Raw genomic sequence first — 21,248 nt, 5'->3', positions numbered from 1 at the left:
GAAGCCCTTCTCAAATATTTCATAAGTGCATACAGGAAAATAGGGCAATTTAACAGCAGTGTTAGAGTCCATCTCTTAAAGGATTCTCGTGAGCTGGCTAGGTGGGTTACTTTAATGTCTTAAAGTACATTCAGCCCATTTAATGTCCATGCTTTGCAGTTAACGCTGAGGAAATTAATATTGAACGGCCTAACTTTTAAATTGCCATATTATGCCAATCTAGTATTCTTCTCTCTGAATCATCCTTGAATAAGACAAATGGACTAATAAGTTTTACACTATGTCACGGTATCAGAAGATCATCTCTTGCAATGTGCAGCCAGGGTGAGTCCAGCCAGGCAAAGGAGCTAAGGTTTGTCACTGCCCAGAACTGGGAGAGCAGAACGCCTCAGTTCTTCGTGATGTGCAACTGTTTTCTCCCAGGAGACTGGGGGCATTTTAATGCACCTTGCTTTTCTAGACAAAGGGTAAAGCCTATTCAATTCACCAGCATCCTTTCAGATGGACACTTACACTAATTTTTATAATGTGCTCTATTGAACCAGTCTCAGCATCTCTAAGACTCTTCTATCCATTTAAAAGGTCTCTTGCATAACACAGCTGAGATGAAATCACACATATTCATCTTCCTCAAGTCAAATTGTAAATAGCTGTAGAGAGAGCTGTGGTCTAGTTGTAGCAGCTTTATTATAAGTGCGCTGGGTTCTCTAACCTGCCGGCACTTCCTGATAAAGGAATCCAGTACAATGCTGAAACCAAGATAATCAAGGAAAAACATTTTCTCCTTTTTGCCTCCCTGCCCCTTACCCTCCAAGGTCGAAAGAATCTTGGTGCGACACCCACTGCAAATAGTGAAGCCTGTACAATGCAACTACTAGCTTGTGAAAAATCTGTTTTAAATGAAGCAGGATACTAGTCGATAAAAAAGAAACTAATACTTCTCCAATATACTTTGAGCAGATGGAATATACAGATAGAATCTGCTTAATTACTGGTGTAAAGAAGATCCAAAGAAACTGTTAGGTAAAGACTTAGAAGGTGTCACTCTTCATAGCTTCCTAACAAGATGCCATTTGATCAAGAGAAAGGCTGACTCATATTCATCTATCTATTATTTGAACTAAAAAAACTGTATTCTGTGGATTCTATTAGTCTACAATTTAAACATGAGAGAATTCATCACCACTCCAAAGAACTTTTGTCTTTCAATTACACACATACTCATTGTTTCTTCACTTTAGGGTTATGTGTATATTAATCTAGAAGCCTAGGGAAATAATTCAGTTGATTAAATAAAAATTCAATGCAGTGGATAGAACTGTGCCTGATAGTTTTAGTTTTCCTGTGCTCTTCTAACACTCATGCCTAGCTTTTCTTGTAAATCACCAACAGTTTCTGCTCCCTTTTATAATTCAGAGGAGGAAGAACAAACTTTAAAGAAAGAAAAACCACAAAGAGCTATTAAAAAAATATCTCCAGCTTCCAACTTATTGAATGATTTGTTCAATAATCGAAAAGGTAGCTTTTCAATTAGAAATCTGATTGTACAGAGAAATGCATCCTTGCATTTAATTCAGATTGTTTCCTTTTTCTCTGACATTTCTCAAAGACTTATTAGATAAGAAAGATTTGTAATCAATAAATTCAGAGACACAGAGGAAAGGCAAGTTAGTGGAAAATTTTCACATTCCTATAAGTAAACATGCAAAGGAATTATTTTGTGATTCAAAAAAGAAAAATTTGTAAAACTTCATGCATAAATATGGTAGGGGTTCTCAACTAGAGGGGGGTGATTTGTACCCTCAGTGAACACTGCAAAATCTCTGGAGACATTTTCTGATTATTACAACTTGAAGGGTATCATTGTTATTTAGTAGGTAGATGCCAGTGGTACTGATAAATACACAGGGCAGCCCCACAACAAAGAAATGTCCAGTTCAAAACATATGCAGCAAAAAATAAATGAAAAAAACAAACAAACATCTGCAGCAGTGAGGAGGAGAAACTTTGACACAGGAACATACACTTTCTTGTTGATATTTGGTGTCAGCCCCAGTTATTATTAAGAGATCTCAATAATTATGTAGATCATATTATGAAAGTATAAAGGTGTAGTAGTGAAATAATAATAAATGAGGAAATTCTATACGCTAACAAGGAAGAATTTACCGAAACTTACTCAAACTTCTTCACAAATGTGAAATTCCTGAAAGAGAAATCCCATACTCCCATGCTTAATATTCTTCAGGCTTCAACATAAGAATATTTTAGCATAATAAAGCACTGGATAGATATCAACATTAAAATTTAAGTAACGATTCATCAAACTTTAAAATTTCCGCACAATCAATACGAAAGTGTCATTCTTTAATGGAAGCAAAGTAGACTTTCTTTGTTAAAGAAAAACAATTAAGCTGATTTTGGTGTTTACCAGGACAACAGCAGCTGCAGGTCCCACAAAGGCGTAGAGCAGACCTCCTTCAAGAGAGAGCCAGCAGCTGGAAAGAACATCAGATAAAAACTAGCACCAATTAGTGACACATATTAGATCACTAACGTGTGACACAAACAGCTTGGACCATGTGATTACTCTTGGAATTCTGGCATATTTCAAAGGTTCATAGTTTTTTTAAAACCACATGGAAGATATGGAAAAAAGCTAAAATTAGCACATTTCATGAGTAACAAATACCATATACATCTCACAGAAAAGAAACTTTGATTATGAGGCCTTGCTGTCAGGCAGTTAAAAAATTTTACACAAGTTACTATTGCAGTGAGATTTTTACAGTGACTTTCAGTACAAAGGTAACCATTAAGTTATGCAAAATGCTGCTTTATATCCATTACGGAATTTTTCAAGTATACTCTGAAGCAGGAACAGTGTATTTTTAGAGTCTTATACGTGCCATTTACCTGTTCTTCCTTGAGGCCATTGAGATAGTGGAAGATACTGGTTTAAAAGCCATCATTGCAGGGAACAGATAATCTACATTTTGCTTGCTTTTTTCTTTCTCCCAATTTTACTTTTTCCCAGACTGCTAAAAAAAAATCACTAAAGATAAGCTTTTGAATAAAAATAAGTGTAGCTGTGTTTGTTTCAATTAGTAGATTCCCCAAGAGCTGCAGGTTTTCACGGACAAAGACAGTAACCATTTAGGTAAAAATGCTCATTCTGTCACAGCAAAGGACTGGCACAGGTCTTCCGGATACAGTCATGTCTACCATTTCATGCACCTCTCCTTGACCTCTTCTCAGTCCCCTGAATCAGCATGCTGCCTCCAAAATGAACAACGATCAACCATTAACAATACCTGGGGCTTCCTTGATGGCTCAGTGGTAGAGAGTCCACCTGCCAATGCAGGAGTCGCAGGTTCGATCCCTGACCCAGGAAGATCCCACATGCCACAGTGCCTAAGCCTGTGTGCCACAGCTATTACGCCTGTCCTCAAGAGCCTGGGAGCTGCAACTATTGACCCCACATGCTGAAACCACTGAAGCCCTCGCTCCCTGGAGGCCAAGTTACGAAACAAGAGAAGCCACCCCAGTGAGAAGCAGCACAGCTCGAGATGAGCCCCTGCTCACCACCACCAGAGAAAGGTCCGTGCAGCAAAGACCCAGCACGGCCGAAATAAATAAATAAACTTATTAAAAAGAACACTTAGCAATACTGTTCTCTCCTCCTCTAAGAACTTTTTTATATTGGTTGTGGTGGTGGATACATAACTCATGCATTGGTTAACTCACAGGATTATATACACTTAATAGTGAACGTTACTATGTAAATCAGTGTGTGTGTGTTTTCAAAGTCTGCATCTAGTTATCGCTCCTTGGTCATAACAGAAAATTGATAAAATTCTACTTTCCCACTTTGAGATCAACAATTTATTATCTATTTTTAAAACAAAATACCTGGAGGAAAAGCCCTTAGGTATGATAGAACACTTCAGTTTGGTGTCTCCAAGACTGCCACTAAACTTCTCCCGAAGTTTTGCGTAAATTCATCTTCAAATTGATACTTTCCTGCTTGTACTGCATTCATGTTCAATCATACACTCCTTGAGAGCTGGAACCGTGCCATCTATAATCCTACTTCTTTCCATATCCCTACCACAGTGGCTTTCAAAAGGAGTCATGCTATTTTGAAAAATAATAGATGAAAGGTAACGGTGCTATAGGAAGACAGCTCTACAGCATACACTATCGGTCCAAGCTGTTGATTGTATGAGAAAAACAAGTGCTCTGATGACATGAGTTCTTGCAATTCTTCGGAAGTTTCCTTTGGATGGCAGGTCCAGTGGTGTCTCTTGGCACACTTTCCACTTAGATGAACCCACCAAGGGCCTAATTAGCCCCAGTTCCTATCTCAAACCTGAGGACAATTAAATAGGACATCTCCTTTTAAGACTTACGCTTCTAACAAGATGCCATCCTCTTCCCCATTTCTCAACTGTCTACTCTACTTTAAAGAGCAGATGAAGTAAAAGATAAGAGTGCACTGCTTTACATTTGAAATATTAAATATAAACTTGACATATTCTCCCACAGAATGTTCTCAGTATTACAGGTCTGATTAGGGTAGGCTGCTACCACATCCCCCTTTACTCCCTTCTAATTTCTTCCGTAGCCCGGGCATTCTATAATGTGGTCTACTGATTCCCTGGCCTTTGAGTTTGAATACATATCTCCCTAATACAGCAACAAAACTTGAAGTATTGTGACAAAACGTGGCTGCTGCCAGTATATATTATCATCTGCGAAATCAGAAGCTCAGATAAGAGTCCTATTTTAAAATGTAAACGTGCCAAGATTTATCCAGGTCTTTAAAAATGCATCTGAGATGGAACATGCAAAGTAAATATAGAAATATTTTACAAATTATGATTCTACTTAATCATTAATACTGGAATGACCTATATGGGAATACAATCTAAAAAAAGAGTGGAAATGTATATATATATATAAAACTGATTCACTTGCGGTACAGCAGAAACTAACATAACATTGTAAATCAACTATATTCCAACAAAAGTTAATTTCAAAGAAAGAAAGAAATTAAGACTCTGGTGTTACAAAGAAATGGGAAATTGAAAGGATTCTAAACAGCCTTGCAGCATTCAATGCTGAACTTTTGTGCATTTAAGGCACTTTACATCATTCCTCATAAAGTGACTTCAACCACTGTTCATGACTCAGTGAGTGAGTACAAGCCATCAGCAGTGCCAGCCAAGACTAACGCAGCATATTTGACAATTTACTTAATTATAAATAAGATTTATCACCGTGGACGGACTTACTAGTGATCAGTGCCATATCCTTTTGTCCTGGTGAAGCCTACGGACGTGGCCACCACTAACGCCGGCAAACCTGCAAGGAAAGCATTGTCACATGTCACATTCGCCACCGCCACCGTGCACCCAGGCTCCAGCAAGCCAGGGCAGACCTGGACACCGAAACTGTTGGGACCTCCTGTGGAGGCGTCCCTTCATAAAGTATTATAAGATTTCTTCCAAGTACAAAGATATGAGCGTGATAGCTGGGTTTTTAAGTCAGTGCATTTCTCTGATGTTGCTAGGTTACCACTGCATTTGACGTGAGTTTAAAAGAAACTCATAACAGAGATTTAGTATATCTTTTTAAGTTATTTTTTCCCTAGGGGTTTACATTCCTATAAAGGAATTTCTAGCTATAAAATCAGAAAGGCAAAAAAATGGATGTTCTGGGGTGATGGAATATCACAGAAGTGGAATGTACAGTTGACCTCATGTTGATCCATATCAAGCATACTTATAATAAGACAGAAAAAATATATCTCATCATTTAACTCTTTATGATTTACTTATACTAACAAGAATGTAGGAACAAGGTTAAGGGCCCTGAGGCACAATCCTGGATGAAGGTCAGAGATTTAGGCCAATTTTTCTTCATGAACCTCTAGGTAGGTAACACTCTGGGCCTTAGTCCCTCTTGGCATTCAAGTGCCAGCATCCCTGCAGCAACTCTGACCTGACATCTTCTCCTTTATGTTTCTATGAATCATGCTTACCTTGCTCAAGTTCAACAGAAACTCCCTGTGTTTGGTGAGTGGGATTCAGTCTGACCTAAGCTGTTTAATTTGTTTTTTTAAGTTCTAGAAGACCCTGCCTTTTTTTCAAGAAGCCCATGCTTGTTTTTTCTGATTGAAAAGTTCATCTTCTGATCATTTACCTGTGTCCCCTCCACTCATCATTTTCCCTCCTATCATTTTTCCTTATCCTGGCTATTTTCTTCTGGAAATTTAAAAATGATACCACACTCCTTCACGAGGTTTAAATGATGGGAACTCCAAGAGACACAACATTTTTTTTAACAAATACTGGTCTGTGTGCGTGTCTGTGTGCATATATATACGTAATATATAAAGTATATGTGTGTATGTATATTTATACATGTGTATATATACACATGTGCATGCACATACACACACACACACACATATATGTTAAATATCTCCTCCTCCCTTTTTCTTTTCTTCCTCCTTGTTCTTCTCCTTTTTCATATAGTTGACTTCTTTGATTGGCTAAACCAAGTTTGTCAGAAAAAAATCCTCTTCTGGGTCCTAAGCTGAAAAGCAAACAGTCTTCATTCCATATAACTTAGATTAATTTTTTTTTCTAAATTATTACATTGCACTTTGCCATCATGAAACTCATATGCCACTATTCTGCCCACTCTCAGACTTCCTCACAGTCTAGAACCATTGGTTTAGCTTTTTCACTACCCAGAATAGTTTAGTATTATCTGTAAACCTGGAGACCCTGTGAAGCTATACACCCTTCTCCTCAAGATCACCTTTGGTAATGATGTTAAATAAGGTAGTTAAGGTTCCTGTAAATTGCTATTCTTTATACTTCAAGGGAAGTCTTCATTTCCCTATATACTGTAGTTCTTGGATCTAGTCAAACCCTGATTCAATACCATTCCAGCTTTAGATGGTCTTTATCATGAAATTCAGACTAAAAGTATTAACAGTATAAGAATATTACATTCTCCAGTCTCTTCTTAATAGTTTTACCACTTGCCTGTGCAGACACAACAACCCCTGGCTGAAATCTGATGGATAACCTTTGTGCTCTTGGTCCTGTGTTTTTCTAGCATGATTATTTTGACATGGTAATAAGTCCACTTATTTGTGATTCTTTAGGTTCCCTCTAGCATTCATTTTTTATATCTTTGGTCCAAATTTCCCCATTTTGTTTTAGTATAAGTCTTTTGAAACTCAAAGGCAAACATGAAAAAATCCTGAGCTTTTTCTAAAACTAGTTTTTTAATTAATTAATTCTAATTAAACTAAATGAATTCATTAATTCCAGTTAAACTTTAGAACTGGCCCTTTGGAATGTATAGGTCCTCCAGATTCCCATTTCATAAGGCAATGTGAGAGGAACTTTTTCTAATGAAAAATTAATTCATCCCCAGCCTATCAGCAGTTTCTCTGTTTCCTTTGAGAACTCCACGGACTAGCCATGTGGTTTCATTCATGGTCTAGATGGCTTTCTCCTGTGTCGTGAATAGCTCTCTTGAAATGAACTCTTCAAAGCTTTCATGTGGGCAGTACATGGTTAGTGTATATGACAACAACATCATGTTTTGAGCACTGAACTTAAGACATTTTGCATTTTCAGAACCTGTAGTAGAGAATACTTTTGATTTCTTGCCTGTAGATACCTTAGGTCTCATTTACTACCACGGGGGCACTATTGATTACCAACTGACCAGCTACATGGCCATCCAGTATTCACTCCTTTTTAAAGTTCCACAGCCTCAAAGAAAGTTCCAAAATGACTAGCATCCTATATTTCCACTTCGACATACCGAATTAGACACAAAGAAAAGTAGCCTGGGGATAATCACAGCTTCCAACTTCATTCATTACAGCAGTGTTCAAAGTCATTTTAACAAGAGCACAAAAGGGAATAGCAATATGCTTACCCCATCCAAGGCACAAAAAGCGTTTCCTTATAAGCCGTGTTCTAATTTTTCCAGTTACAGCCATATATGATTGCCACGCTTCAGTCAAAACCCAACAGAATGAAGCCAGGAAGAAAAAGTGCAAAAATGCTGTGGTGGTTGTACAGATGCTCTGTGGAAACAGAAGAGACTCAGCTCAACATGGGGGCGATCATGTGTCTTTCAGAGGGTTGTTAATCTCCAACTCATTGCTTTTACTTCAAATATCTACTTCTTCTTTGTGACAGAGTAATTGTTTACAGAAACTAGAAACCATGGAGTCTTTAACCTGTACAGTATCTTACAGAATAAAAGTTCTAATTTCATCTGTGTGTTCAATTTTTTACGAGAAGAAGCCTGAATGTAAATTTAAACTCAAGGGAGATTAAAATTATAACTTTCCTTGATTTTTTTTTCTTGAATCATAATTATGGGAATGGTCCTTGCTTTGGTTTAAGTTATAGACATCTTGCATAATTCTTTTGGCTACACTGTTTATCCCTCCTTTTAAACCACTAGTGCTTTGCTGTTTTATCTGCTGACGTTCCGATTATATCGCCACAGTCTTTCAAAAGAAAAAAATTACTTTGCTTTTATACACATGTGATATTCAAAGTATAAGAGCAAAGTGCAAAATGAGGTTTGGCTAATAGCCTAGAACAAAAGTAACATATGTATTTTAAAGTACTTAATACATTCTGCGTGTGTGCACAGTCGCTCAATCATGTCCGACTCTTTGCATCGCCATGGACTGTAGCCCACCAGGCTCCTCTGTCCATGAGATTTTCCAGGGAAGAATACTAGAACGGGTTGCCATTTCCTTCTCTAGGGGATCTTCCCGACCCAGGGATCAAACCTCCGTCTCTTTGCGTCTCCTGCCTTGGCAGGTGGCTTCTACCACTGCTCCAGCTGGGAAGATACTTACTTAACACATTGCTCTGTGTCCTTATATTATAAGCTGTGTCATAATCAAATTGTTTTGAAAAACTAATTGCGTCACAGGCAGTACACAGCCATGATTTCATAGATACGTTTCTTTGTGTAACTTAATCAATTAAATGTGTCACCATTAGTTACTTATGACTCATGTGCAAAGATGAGCAGCTTCACTTTGGTAACGGCTGCTACTTACTTCATCACTGGTATAATTTCTTTGTGTAAATCTTGTTAAAATGCAAGTCTTTGTAAACTTTCCTTGGTCAGTTTCAGTCCTGGTTATTTCAAAAAATTGAGAAAAGGAAAACATAGAGCTACAAAAAAGATCACTAAAAACTCATAACAAAGAAATAAAAGAATTAACACAGCCCCTCCTTTCTCCCTCTACTCTGATCCGCTGCTAAAGTCAAATGTCTTTCATATCTTAGATCAAATTATTCATATTTTTTATTCTTTCAAAATTCACCAGATGTTCAGTCCTTCTTATCCTACAGAAAGACCTTGATCACGTTTATCTCATCAGGTTGTTTTAATGATGAGGGATAATATACAGATGCTGAGTAGGACTATACTCAGCAAGTGCTTAACCGATTATGACCACAGTCATCATCATTTTAAGTAGAACTAAAAAAAGGTGTTGTTACCAGTTTTCAGCATGGGGTTCCTTATCTCACGTGGTACTTAAATATACTTGGTGCTTAAATTTATTCTTAGAAAACAAATAATTTTCAGCCTGAGAAAGTCATGGATTTCCAGCATCCTCTTCCTCATCACTTTATTCCTGTTTCAGCCAGAATGTAGGAGCTTTACCCAACTCTGATTCCTTCTGTACTTGAGACACTGAGGCTTTTTTCCAAGTTGAAGTTTAAACATCTGCAGGCTGATTACTTTGCTCATTCCCAATCTGCAGTCTCTTATAGATTTGAACTTCAAAGATAACTTCTCCATTCAATTCCTGGACTAGTTACACATTCTAATTCACCTGTTGTTTCCTTCCATCCTTTTGTCTCACCTCAGTAACTTGTGTTTATTGATTTATAAACTATCAATACAGGGTTACCTAAAACAATGTAAAATGCTGAATTATTTAAATGCTAAGTGCTAGATGCATGGAAATTTTGTAAGAAATAATAAAATGCTCAAGATCTCAATACAGAGACTTTTAATTTGCTCTCTCTACATTATGTTTGTTACTTTGGGACTTCCTTTAATTCTGATACAAATTGACATATGACTAATAAAAATAATTTGGGGCTATTGACATTCATATTTTAATAATTCATGTCTCTCTGAACAAAGATAGGCCACTACATGTAGGGGGAATAAATAGTAACTAGAGAAGTAAGACCCTGTGGGTGGTTGCATTCTACCATGGTCAGGGGAATATTCGTAAATGACCAGAAAGTGCTCCAAGTATGGAGTTAAGCTGTCTCAACCTAAGGAAAGTGTATATGCGAACTGACAGGTCTAAAGTCAAGGGTGCAGCAAAAACCTATGATGCTGGGAGAGAGAAGGAGATACATTTTGCTTCATTATCATATGAAGGGTCAGTATAAAGTCAGATACTGCACTTCATGAAACACACACTGATCTTTCTACCGATACAGTTGCTAAGCTGTCTTTTAAAATACAACTTTTATAAATAGCAGTCTTCAAGTAAAGTCTGTTATTTGCACATTTGTTACATCAGTTTCCACAAAGTGGCTATTCTAAGTTTGGGGTTCAGGATTTTTTAATTTCTTCTCTCGTAGAACCTAAGTCCCACCTCGGTAACCCACAGAGATCAACCATCCTTTGGATCCTGCGGTACTGGGATTTTGTCAATTATAAAGTCAAACGTTGACGTTCCTTCTCTCTAAGTGTTGATATCTTGCCATCTGCTCACCTCTTCCTACCACCAGACACACGAAGGTGACTCGGCTCCCACACTGCCTTCTTATTCAGCCTGTGTGCCTGCTGCCAGCTCCACCATAGCTGGGAGTGCCCAGCCCCTCGCTCCGAACACAAGACTCACTGGCCCCTCCAGCCCTTCAGGCAATTCTTCGACTCCTCGCCAAACTGCCATGTGGTCCTTCCTGCTCTACAAACGATGAGTGTTGCTGACAAATGCTAGAAGACTTGGAAAGGTACTTAAGTTGGCAAACTGAGGGTGGTTTATACTTATAGAGTTCACCTACACTCTTCATCCCAAATCCATAGGAACAATAGAAAATGTTTCATAAAATAACTGGAAAGAAAAATATGTTAACAGTGGTAGGCTAGCTACCAGAAGGAGTGCCTGAAAAATAGAAAGTCAGTGAAGGTAGGGTGAATACCAGGGTTAAAGCTACCCATTAGGAGCAGAGATTAAGACATGGAAAGCAGGAGATTTAAGATATATGGATGGAAGAGAAGTTCAACATCTGTTTAAAAGTATTTTCAGAGGGGGAAAAAAAATGGAATTTTGGGAAAAGCATTTAAAGAAATCTTATGGGGAAATTTCTCAATAACATTAAAGATTCTTTAGCTGAAAGATAGCTAACACACACACACGTACACACACCCTAAGATATATTGCAATGAAATTTGTGAATATTAAGAATAAAGAGAAAATCTTAAAAGCTGTCAGAATCAAAAGAAAGATCACTTACAAAAGGATAGGAATCAAACTGACATCAGACTCCTTGTGAGCAACCCAGGATACAAGAAGACAATAGAATTCTTTGACATTTTAAGGGAAAATAACTTTGGTGAATTCTACACATAGCAAAACTATTATTCAAGGAGAGGTAGAAATAAAGACATTTTTAGAATGGTAAGGAACTTTGAAGTTTATTACCTTAAGATTCTCTATGAAAGAATTTCTAGACAATATAAACCAATAATAATAAGAAATCAAGAAGTTCAGAATGAGACAAAAGCTAGTCTCATGAATATCAATATTAAAATATATTAAGTTTAAACAAATGCTTATTAAACAATAAAATATATATTGGTAATATAGCCACTTGGATATAAAACTCAGTTTATATCCAAAAATAACTCAGTCTTATTTTATTTGCAGGGATATTTTAGATACTGATTAACTCTAGATTAGAAAAGCACATTTGAACATCTATGTTAATAATGTTAAGGTTACCACAAAAAGCAGAAACAAATAATATATTTGAAAAAGAGTAGAAAAATAGAACTAAGAAAAATTTATCAGTCCAATTAAACGTAAGCAAAAGGACAACTAGAAAATATAATAAACAGAAAAATCAAGTGATGATATACAAATTTCCAATTACAGAAATCATAATAAGTGGGAATGCTTTAAATTCACAGTTAAAAGTTAAGAACTTTTATCCCAGATAAAAAAATCCAGTAATGAATTTATAAGAGACCTCAAATGCAATGACTTAGGAAGACTGAGAATAAAGAGATGAAAGAGCTACATTAAGCAAATGCTAATATGCAAAAATCAGATGTCATGATGTTAATATTGAAAAGAGCTTTAAAAGAGATGAAGGACTTTTCATACTGACAAAAGGAGCAAGCCATAAAGAAGTTTCCAAAGTAACATATTTTTATGAAACTCATAAAAATTTTCCAAAGCATATGAAACAAATATATAAATATACTGAGAAAACCACAAGGATAAATGTCAAACTAAGTCTAAAATGAAAGACAACCTATAGTTCTCAGAAAGTCATGGAAAAGGTGGAGAAAAATAGTAGTATGGAATACTATGACAATCATAAAAGTGATTAATCTTTTTTTAATATTATAGATAAGAAACAGAACATGTGCAATTCTTTAAAATACAAACAGAATATTTATAGAAGTTAACTAGTCCTAGGACAGAAAAGAGAATAAAATAAACTTAAGAAGTTTGATAACATATAGAACATTTTCACAAACTATAGTACAATGAATTTAGAAATCAACATTAAAATTCTGTACATCTTGGGGGGGGACTTTTAATAACTAATGATTTAAAGAGAAATTAGCATCCAAATTATAAACTATTTAGAACTGAAAAACAAAAGAAAAACATTTGCAATTTTGGTATGACAGTACTCAGGGTTGTAAAAGCCTTAGATAGAAAACAATAGAAAATAAAAATAAATAGGCCACTTAAAGAAATCAGAAGGAATTTAACAAAGGCAAAAGCAAAAATTACAAATGAAAAATCTTAAAGATAGTAAAATTGATCCATAAAATCTAAGCTGATTTGAGAAGCTGATAAAGCAGCTAAATCTTTGGCTATCGTGATTTTTTTTTTGAGGGCAGAGGAGAATGAAAAATAAGTAACACTGGGAATATAAAATTTTTTTTAAATTATCATAAAAGAAAAGCAGGACTGTACATATAAAATTGAAAACCTACGTAAGATGGACATTCTTCAAGGAAAACATAAATGATCTAAATTGGACTGAGAGATAAAAAATTAATCTTAGATAAAATGGAAAGTCAATAAAAGGTAATAAAATGATAAAAATTGCAGAAAAATTTACAAGCAAATTCTAACACATGTATACATAAGCCCCATTTTATAAAATATTACCAGGTCAAAAAAATAAGAAAAAAATTAGATGTACCTGACTCATTTGACAAGTCTAGTATAACAATGGCACCAAAATGAACAAGAAAACTATAAGCTTTGATACTTTCACTTTTCTACATAAATGTGAAAGTATTAAATAAAAGATAAAATCTACACATACAGAAAAAAGATAATAATAATAAATCCCTATCAAATATAAGTGTGTCCACTAAAACAGGATGATTTCAATATTAAAAATGACCTCAATATAATTTATTATATTAATAGATTAAAGAAGCCAAGTGATCATATCAATAAATGTGAAAGAATTTGATAAAATTCCAGTTTTCACTTAAAATATCTTCATTACATATTATGAAAAAAGGAGAACATTCGTACTTCACAAATGTTATCTCTCCAAAACTCATGATGAAAATTGTATTTAATAGTGAAATATCAGAAGCATTCCCATCACAAATAAAAGCAGGATGGCCAACATCACCTCAACTATTCTAAGTTGTTATACGAGGTCCTCACCAAAACAATACAAGAGAAATCAATAGGAAAGGAAGAAATCATAGTCATTATTTTATAAATATATTGCCTTACTAGAAAACCCAAGAGGATCAATTTTTTTAAACAATGGAAACAATAAGGAGAATCAAGAAGGTGGCTGGAAATAAGATCAGCATACAAAAATTGTACTGTACAATGAGATCAATACACAAAACTAAATTCCTAATGCACCAACAATGTCCACTGGAAAATGTAATATAAAATTTATAATGAATCATGAAAGATTCACATCTCTTCTCCTTCCCAAGCCATGTTGAAATGACCATGTTTCAAGCCCCAGGAAAAAAGAGAATAGGCTGTAGATAGGAGTGCTGACATTCAGAAGATGCTGAGGGAAGAAGGGGCGACTGATTTAAGAGTGGCAGAGACAGTTACATCCTAAGTGCTTGTAGGGGCTAGACAGTGGGGTGGAAATCACGAATGTAATGATGCCAATTCACTCTGAAGACCTGTTGTGGGTTTAACACTTACACATAACACTTGTACTCCTCCAGAAGCAGAAGGAGGACTTAGTTTTGCATGGGACTGAAAAAGAGCCAGGTTGGCTGAAAAATCTACACACAGAAGAGCTGAAACCATTTCCTTCCAGCTCAGGGCAGCCTAGTATAGTCACAGTGAGGTTTAGTTTCTGGAAAATTCAGTGGCTGGGTTCTGAACTCAGACACCAGTTTCATTAGGGGTACAAGGCAGATACAAATGTATGCATTAAACCATTGGGCCCACCCTCTAATTCTCCTTCATTTCTACTCTCAAACTGCCAGAAGGTCAGAGGCTAAATTTCTCACCCCAAGGGGAAAAGTGTTCATACTCTGGCTCATCCTTGGTTAACATACTACATGACCTTTCAAACAGTCCATCTACCCTAGTAGAGAGCTTCAAGTCACTTTTGAGGACATTGCTCTTATATTTAAATACACAGTCAAGGATAATCAGATAGCTGAGATAATCTTCCAACATGAGAAAAAGAAAAACAAAGCCAAGCAAAGAAAAAAAAAAAAAGTGAGGAGTGAGGAGAGATAATAGGGGCAACCAAAAAATAAACAACTTCTAAAACAGATTAAGTCATTCAGAAGCTGAGAAAAGATACTGCACCAAAAACCAAAATCACTAGGGAAAGATTATCAGATGAAAGAAAAATTCCTTATTCATATTAACAACTATGCTGCTAAGTCACTTAAGCCGTGTCCGACTCTGTGTGACCCTATAGACGGCAGCCCACCAGGTTCCCCCGTCCCTGGGATTCTCCAGGCAAGAGCACTGGAGTGGGTTGCCATTTCCTTCTCCAATGCATGAAAGTGAAAAGTGAAAGTGAAGTCACTCATCGTGTCTGACTCTTCTCGACCCCATGGACTGCAGCCCACCAGGCTCCTCCGTCCATGGGATTTTCCAGGCAAGAGTACTGGAGTGGGGTGCCATTGCCTTCTCCGATTAACAACTATAAAACACCTCAAATACATTTAACAAAATGTATAGGAGGTTTATATAGAAAATCATAACATTTAATTGAAGAACATCAAACAAGACATAAATAGATGGAAAATATGTACATGAATCACGAGCTTCAATGTCATGTAAATGTCAATCTTCTCCCAACTGATAAATATGCTCAGTGCAATTCCCATCAAAATTTTTTAAGTTTGGCAAGTCAATTTTAAGTCATGGAGAAAACCAGATACAGAGAATTGTCTAGAAGTCTAAAACGAAGAATAAAGCAGGATAGACGTTTTCTTAAAGGCAAAAAACAGACTAATATGTAGTCAGATGTGTGTGCCGCCCCCACCAGGCACACAATGCTTTAGAGACACTAAATAACTTGGCCAATGTTTCATGGTTACTAAATGAGGAGGAGGGGTTAACACTGACCCCAGAGCTTGTGAAAATCACTCAGTCGTGTCTGACTCTTTGTGAACCCCTGAGCTGTAGCCTGCCAGGCTCCTTTGTCCATGGAATACTCCAAGCAAGAATACTGGAATGGGTAGCCATTCCCTTCTCCAGGGGATCTTCCTGACCCAGGGATCAAACCCCAGTCTCCTGCATTGCAGGCAGATTCTTTACCATCTGAGCCAGCAGGGAAGCCCCCAGAATTTGTACACTTCCTCAACTACCATCACTACACTGCCTATAGATGATATTTTTTGCTCATTAATAGCCTAACCCCTACACTTTTTTCATTCTTTTCAGGCCTCAATTTCCCTCCTAACTCTTACATCAGATGAGTTTGCCTTCAATATTTCTGATGAGGTACAGACCACCGACAGTGCTGACACTCTTCATATTCCCTGGGGCCCTTAGCTTCCTCTACACGCTCCTTCTTTCCAGAGCTGACGTAATAGAGCTAAGACAAGGTTCACACACTGTTTTGTTTACTGTAAAAATGAGGATACTGACAGCACCTACATTGTAGGATTGTTGCAAAAATTAAATTGACACGATCTATGTGAAGAGCTTGATACATGGTAATTACTCTGGAACTTAGATTTCGTCAACTCTACTCTCTCCCTTTAATTAGCTCCTATAGGCTTATAAACATAATCTCCTAGCCTACAAATCTGTTAAAATATTTATCTTCAACCAACAAACTAATCAATCAACCTTCTTTTTATTGACTTTTTTTGCACTGGTTCTCATTGGGTTGTTTTCTCTCTTTCCAACTGTCAAATTTCTTGAAAGGTTAATCTGTTTATCAATTTCTTTATGACCAGCTCATGCATTTTCTTCCTGTCATCCAGCATCAGCCCTGAATTGCCCTTCCACAAGAATCACTCACAACTTCCTAATTTCCAAAGCTCATGAATGAAATTTCTCTTTAGTTTGCCACAAAAACTTTGGACCTCAACATTCTCACTTATGAATCATGAGATCTTTACTATATGACCCTTAAAGGCTTCCCTAACTCTAAAATTCTACAGAACTATGAATACTCTCTAATGAAAGATTTTATCAGGATACTTCTTCTTGAACTAATTTAGTTCTTAATTAACTTTGGACATTTATGTTTGGGTTTGATCCCTCAGTCAAGAAGTTTCCTTGGAGTAAGAAACATCAATTCACTCCAGTGTTCTCGCCTGTGAAATCCTATGGACAGAGGAGCCTGGTTGGCTTCAGTCCATGGGGTCACTAAAGGGTCAGACACAACTTAGTGACTAAAAACAAATTATCCATTTCATATATATTTTCCAATGTCTTAGTATCTGATTGTATATAATGTTCTCAGAAGTTTTAAGAAATACCATTTATTCATTTCTAAGATTGCATATCTGTTTCTTACTTCTTACTAGGTTTATCAAAGATGTCCGTTTTACTAATTTATTTCAAACCTTAATGATTCTTTAATTCCAACTTGAAAAATATTTTACATTATTACTGTGATGAATTTTTCAAAGTATGAAATATAATTATTTACTCTCTTCATTTGGCAGATCTTCAAAAATTCTAAGAACAAAATACTGTGTTTGCCTTATTTCCAACATTCAAATAAATCAGAGAGAAGGGTGTTAACTCTGAAAAGTAAGCTATCTTAGAAAATTATTTTATAAATGTTTCAACAAGCTAAGGAGAAAATGCTTTTGGTGAGAGATACATGATATAATAAAACATCCATGGAATAGAGAATGCAGATAAACCTGATTTTGTTACAAACATGAAAGACAAAATATTAAGATGAAGCATTCCAGTAAAATACTTATAAACTCTCAAACACTATCAATAACTGTATACTTTAATTGCAGTATTTATGGAAAAATCAAGAATTATTGTTGTTATCACAGCATTTTAGCAATCTTAGACAAAGTGAAATAATCCCTAATATAAACAAATTCTTGTTTGAATTGTTTTAACTTTCCTATATTCACACACTGAATTGTCCATAATAAATTAATTATAAATATGTTTATTTCGCTATTACCATGTAATAAAACATGTACAAGACACATACACAATAATTTTTGGATGCACCTATAACTCTTCCTATATGAATATTGCTATGGGAAGAAACTACAGCTCATCACCACCACGGTGTTCAAAGGTAGTTCTTTAGAGGTTACACTAATAATTTCTTATTTATAGTATTCAGAAAGTGGTAGTTCTTAGACTAAAATGAATTATTGCGAGGGTGAAATAAGATTATGGATAAAAAGGGATTTACAAAAAGGAAATATATAACCACACATACAGTAAGTACACAATAAAATATTAGGTGCCAATAACAAGATCATAATTAAAGCTTAATCAAATACATGAATTGACTTTAATTTGGCAAAACAGAATTATTTAAAGATGTTTTACTACGTTGTAAAAGATGAAGAGAAAACTAACTTGTCAAGAATCTCCTCTGTCTTAAACATCAATTTGACAGCAATGCTACCAGGTCAATATCTATAATGAGTAAATGAAGCCCCAGGATGTCGTGTCTGTAGCTGCACAGGTGAAGAAGCCTGGGGTCTTTTCACACAATACACTGCCTTGTGCTATGAAGGACCTGATTTCACTAATATTTATAAAAATAAATATGGTTTTACCATATCATTTCAAGCCACCAAAAATTGTTTTTTAAATAAGTGTATAGGTTTTTAATAAACAGATGTTACTAGAAACCAACAAGATGATACTATATGACTTGTCCTCACTGTTCAAATCACTACCAACTCAAACAGAAAAATGCACCATTTAAAATTATAACTTTACAGTAACAAACTTTGGTGAGGATGTGGAGAAGAGGGAACCCTGGGACACTGTTGGTGGGAATGTAAATTGGTGCAGTCACTGTGGCAGTTTCTCAAAAACCTAAAAGTAGAGCTGCCCTATGATTCGCCCATTCCACTCCTGGGTATATGTCCAAAGAAAATGAAAACATTAATTCTGGAAGATATATGCACCCCAATATTCACTGCAGCATTATCTACAGTAGCCAAGATATGGAAGCAATCTAAGTGTCCATCAACAGATGAATGGATAAACACTACTCAGCCATAAAGGCAAATGAAACGTTGCCACTTGCTATAACATGAATGGACCTGGGGTATCACGCTTAGTGAAATGTCAGAGAGGTAAAGACAAATAATGCATATTACCACTTATGTGTGGAATCTAAAAAATAAAACTAAAGAATATATAAAACAGAACACAAACAGACTCACATATATAGAGTACAGTCTTGTGATTAAAAGTGGGGATAGTGTTGGGGCGGAAGCAAGATAGAGGCTGGAGATTAAGAGTTAGGCAAGCTACAAACTTAGGTCAACTACAAGGACATATGGTACATAGCCAATATTTTTAAGTGAAGTGTAATCTATAAAAATATTGCATCAGTATATGGTACACCTGAAACTAATAATGTAAACCAACTATATTTTAATAAAAAGGAAAAAAGTGTTGAGAGAGTATATTTCATATTAAGTCCTCGATGAAAGACAACAATAAGGGGACATGGGCACCCGTGGAAAGCACTGGCTGTGTCCACCGCCGTGATGGTGCTGATGGTGTCGGGAGCCTGTGTGCATCTTTAAACTCACCATGTGGTGCACATTAAGTATGTACAGTGCTTTATTTATCAGTTAGATCTCAATAAAGCTGTTTCAAAAAGCATAATTCTTGTTATACAGACTTCATCAACAGATATGCAAATACTGAATGGGATGAATCAATAGAACCAGTAAGCACTGTGGCCTTAAACATCATCATTTCACACAGTTAAATGAAAATTTCATAGTATTAAGGATTCAATCAGGAACTTTCTGTTCATGTCACTTTATTTGACCTCCGTCATTCTATAGTGGCTGTGACATGCTACGTCAATAGTAAAGTCACTTGTAAATAACAGACAAATGCCTCCCATAGACCCAAATACTTAGACTATGCATCGTTCTCCTTGGATGCAATGGAAAAATATCAACAGAAGAGATGTAATGGACTTTAGTTCTCTCTTGAAAACTCTTGGCTCACCATTAAAAGTTGTAATACTTAAAACCAGTGGCACAAAACTATGATGAGGAAACATTATATTATTATCTCTCTGATTCATATTTTCTGATAAAACATTGAAGAACAGAAGACATTGCTAATAGAAGAAATAGCTAAATAGAACATGTATGATATGCAATAGTTAATGAGTGCTGCTGCTGCTGCTAAGTTGCTTCAGTTGTGTCCGACTCTGTGCGACCCCACAGACGGCAGCCCACCAGGCTCCTCCATCCCTGGGATTCTCCAGGCAAGAATACTGGAGTGGGCTGCCATTTCCTTCTCCAGTTAATGAGTAAAGGAACCATATCAACATTTGCTAAACATGAATACCCAAAACAATGGTAACTCTTATTTCCTAGATTTATATAATTTCATATTAAAATAAAGCAGTACTATTAAAAAGAAAATAAATGCTAGATAGATGTCAGAAACAAAAGTCTATTCCACAGATGTCAAAAATATGGATCTTGTAAAAAATATGCTCATAATTTGCAGACCTTGGAAAGTTTGTCATATACAACAGGGAAATCTGGTTCTTTGAAACATGTCCTTTGGGAATCCAAACATTTGTACATCACACACAGCAGATGCTTCATTATATACTGTTATCTCCAGGCTTAGGAAATAAAAATTTTATTCAAAATAAAATTTAATTAGGCCACTTACTAAATAAGGCCAAGAGTTCATCTAAAGCTTTACTAATAACTTGAAATCTTCAAAATGTGCTATAATCTCTAGGATATCTCTTAAAAATAACTCACATTATGCTCTGTATCTGTAGAGGAAATCATTCATCAGTGAGTTTACATCCTCTGGTGTAAGCAAGCACCATATACAGTTGCTCAAAAAGGGGTAATAGTAACTCTAGTGTAAAGTTGTCTTCAATGTATAATAGCAGAGCAAATAAAACCCTATAGCCTTGTTGCTAAGGTTTCTATGTTTTGAAAATGTTTCTTCAATGACTTGGAAGGCAGAGGACAATGACAAGAAGACATTTTTATATCAAGAAGTCATTTATTTATTTACTGCTTATCAAGTTTAATCAACAGTCTATTTTGTGTTATAAGACTATTTCTATGTGGACTGAAAACAATTTTTGATCCAGAGACACCATGGTTTGAAAGGGTCCCAGGTTTTGGAAGCAGGCTAGTATTTATCAACCTTGAGTGGACAGTGTTATCACCTAGGGAGCTCTGAAAAAATATGCTTCTATTAGTGCTATTCCCTAAGACTTTGATGTAATCAGTCTGAGGTGTAACCTCACCATTTTAGAATTGTCCAG

General features: G+C 35.9%; 1 protein-coding gene across 1 annotated transcript in view; it reads right to left on the bottom strand.

Annotated features, from left to right (window-relative positions):
• Positions 1–21,248, bottom strand: part of ADGRB3 (adhesion G protein-coupled receptor B3) — an 840,391-nt gene that overhangs the window by 55,547 nt on the left and 763,596 nt on the right. The window contains exons 21-23 of the mRNA XM_061131956.1: positions 7,972–8,122; positions 5,298–5,367; positions 2,432–2,498 (exon numbers count right to left, since the gene is read on the bottom strand). Coding sequence (XP_060987939.1) covers positions 2,432–2,498; positions 5,298–5,367; positions 7,972–8,122 — 288 coding nt within the window. The remainder of the gene's footprint in view (positions 1–2,431; positions 2,499–5,297; positions 5,368–7,971; positions 8,123–21,248) is intronic.

Source organism: Dama dama, chromosome 28 (genome assembly GCF_033118175.1).
Source record: "Dama dama isolate Ldn47 chromosome 28, ASM3311817v1, whole genome shotgun sequence".
Classification (NCBI taxonomy): domain Eukaryota; kingdom Metazoa; phylum Chordata; class Mammalia; order Artiodactyla; family Cervidae; genus Dama; species Dama dama.
The sequence above is the reverse complement of the archived record's forward strand: the minus strand, read 5'-3'. Positions and strand labels throughout refer to the sequence as shown.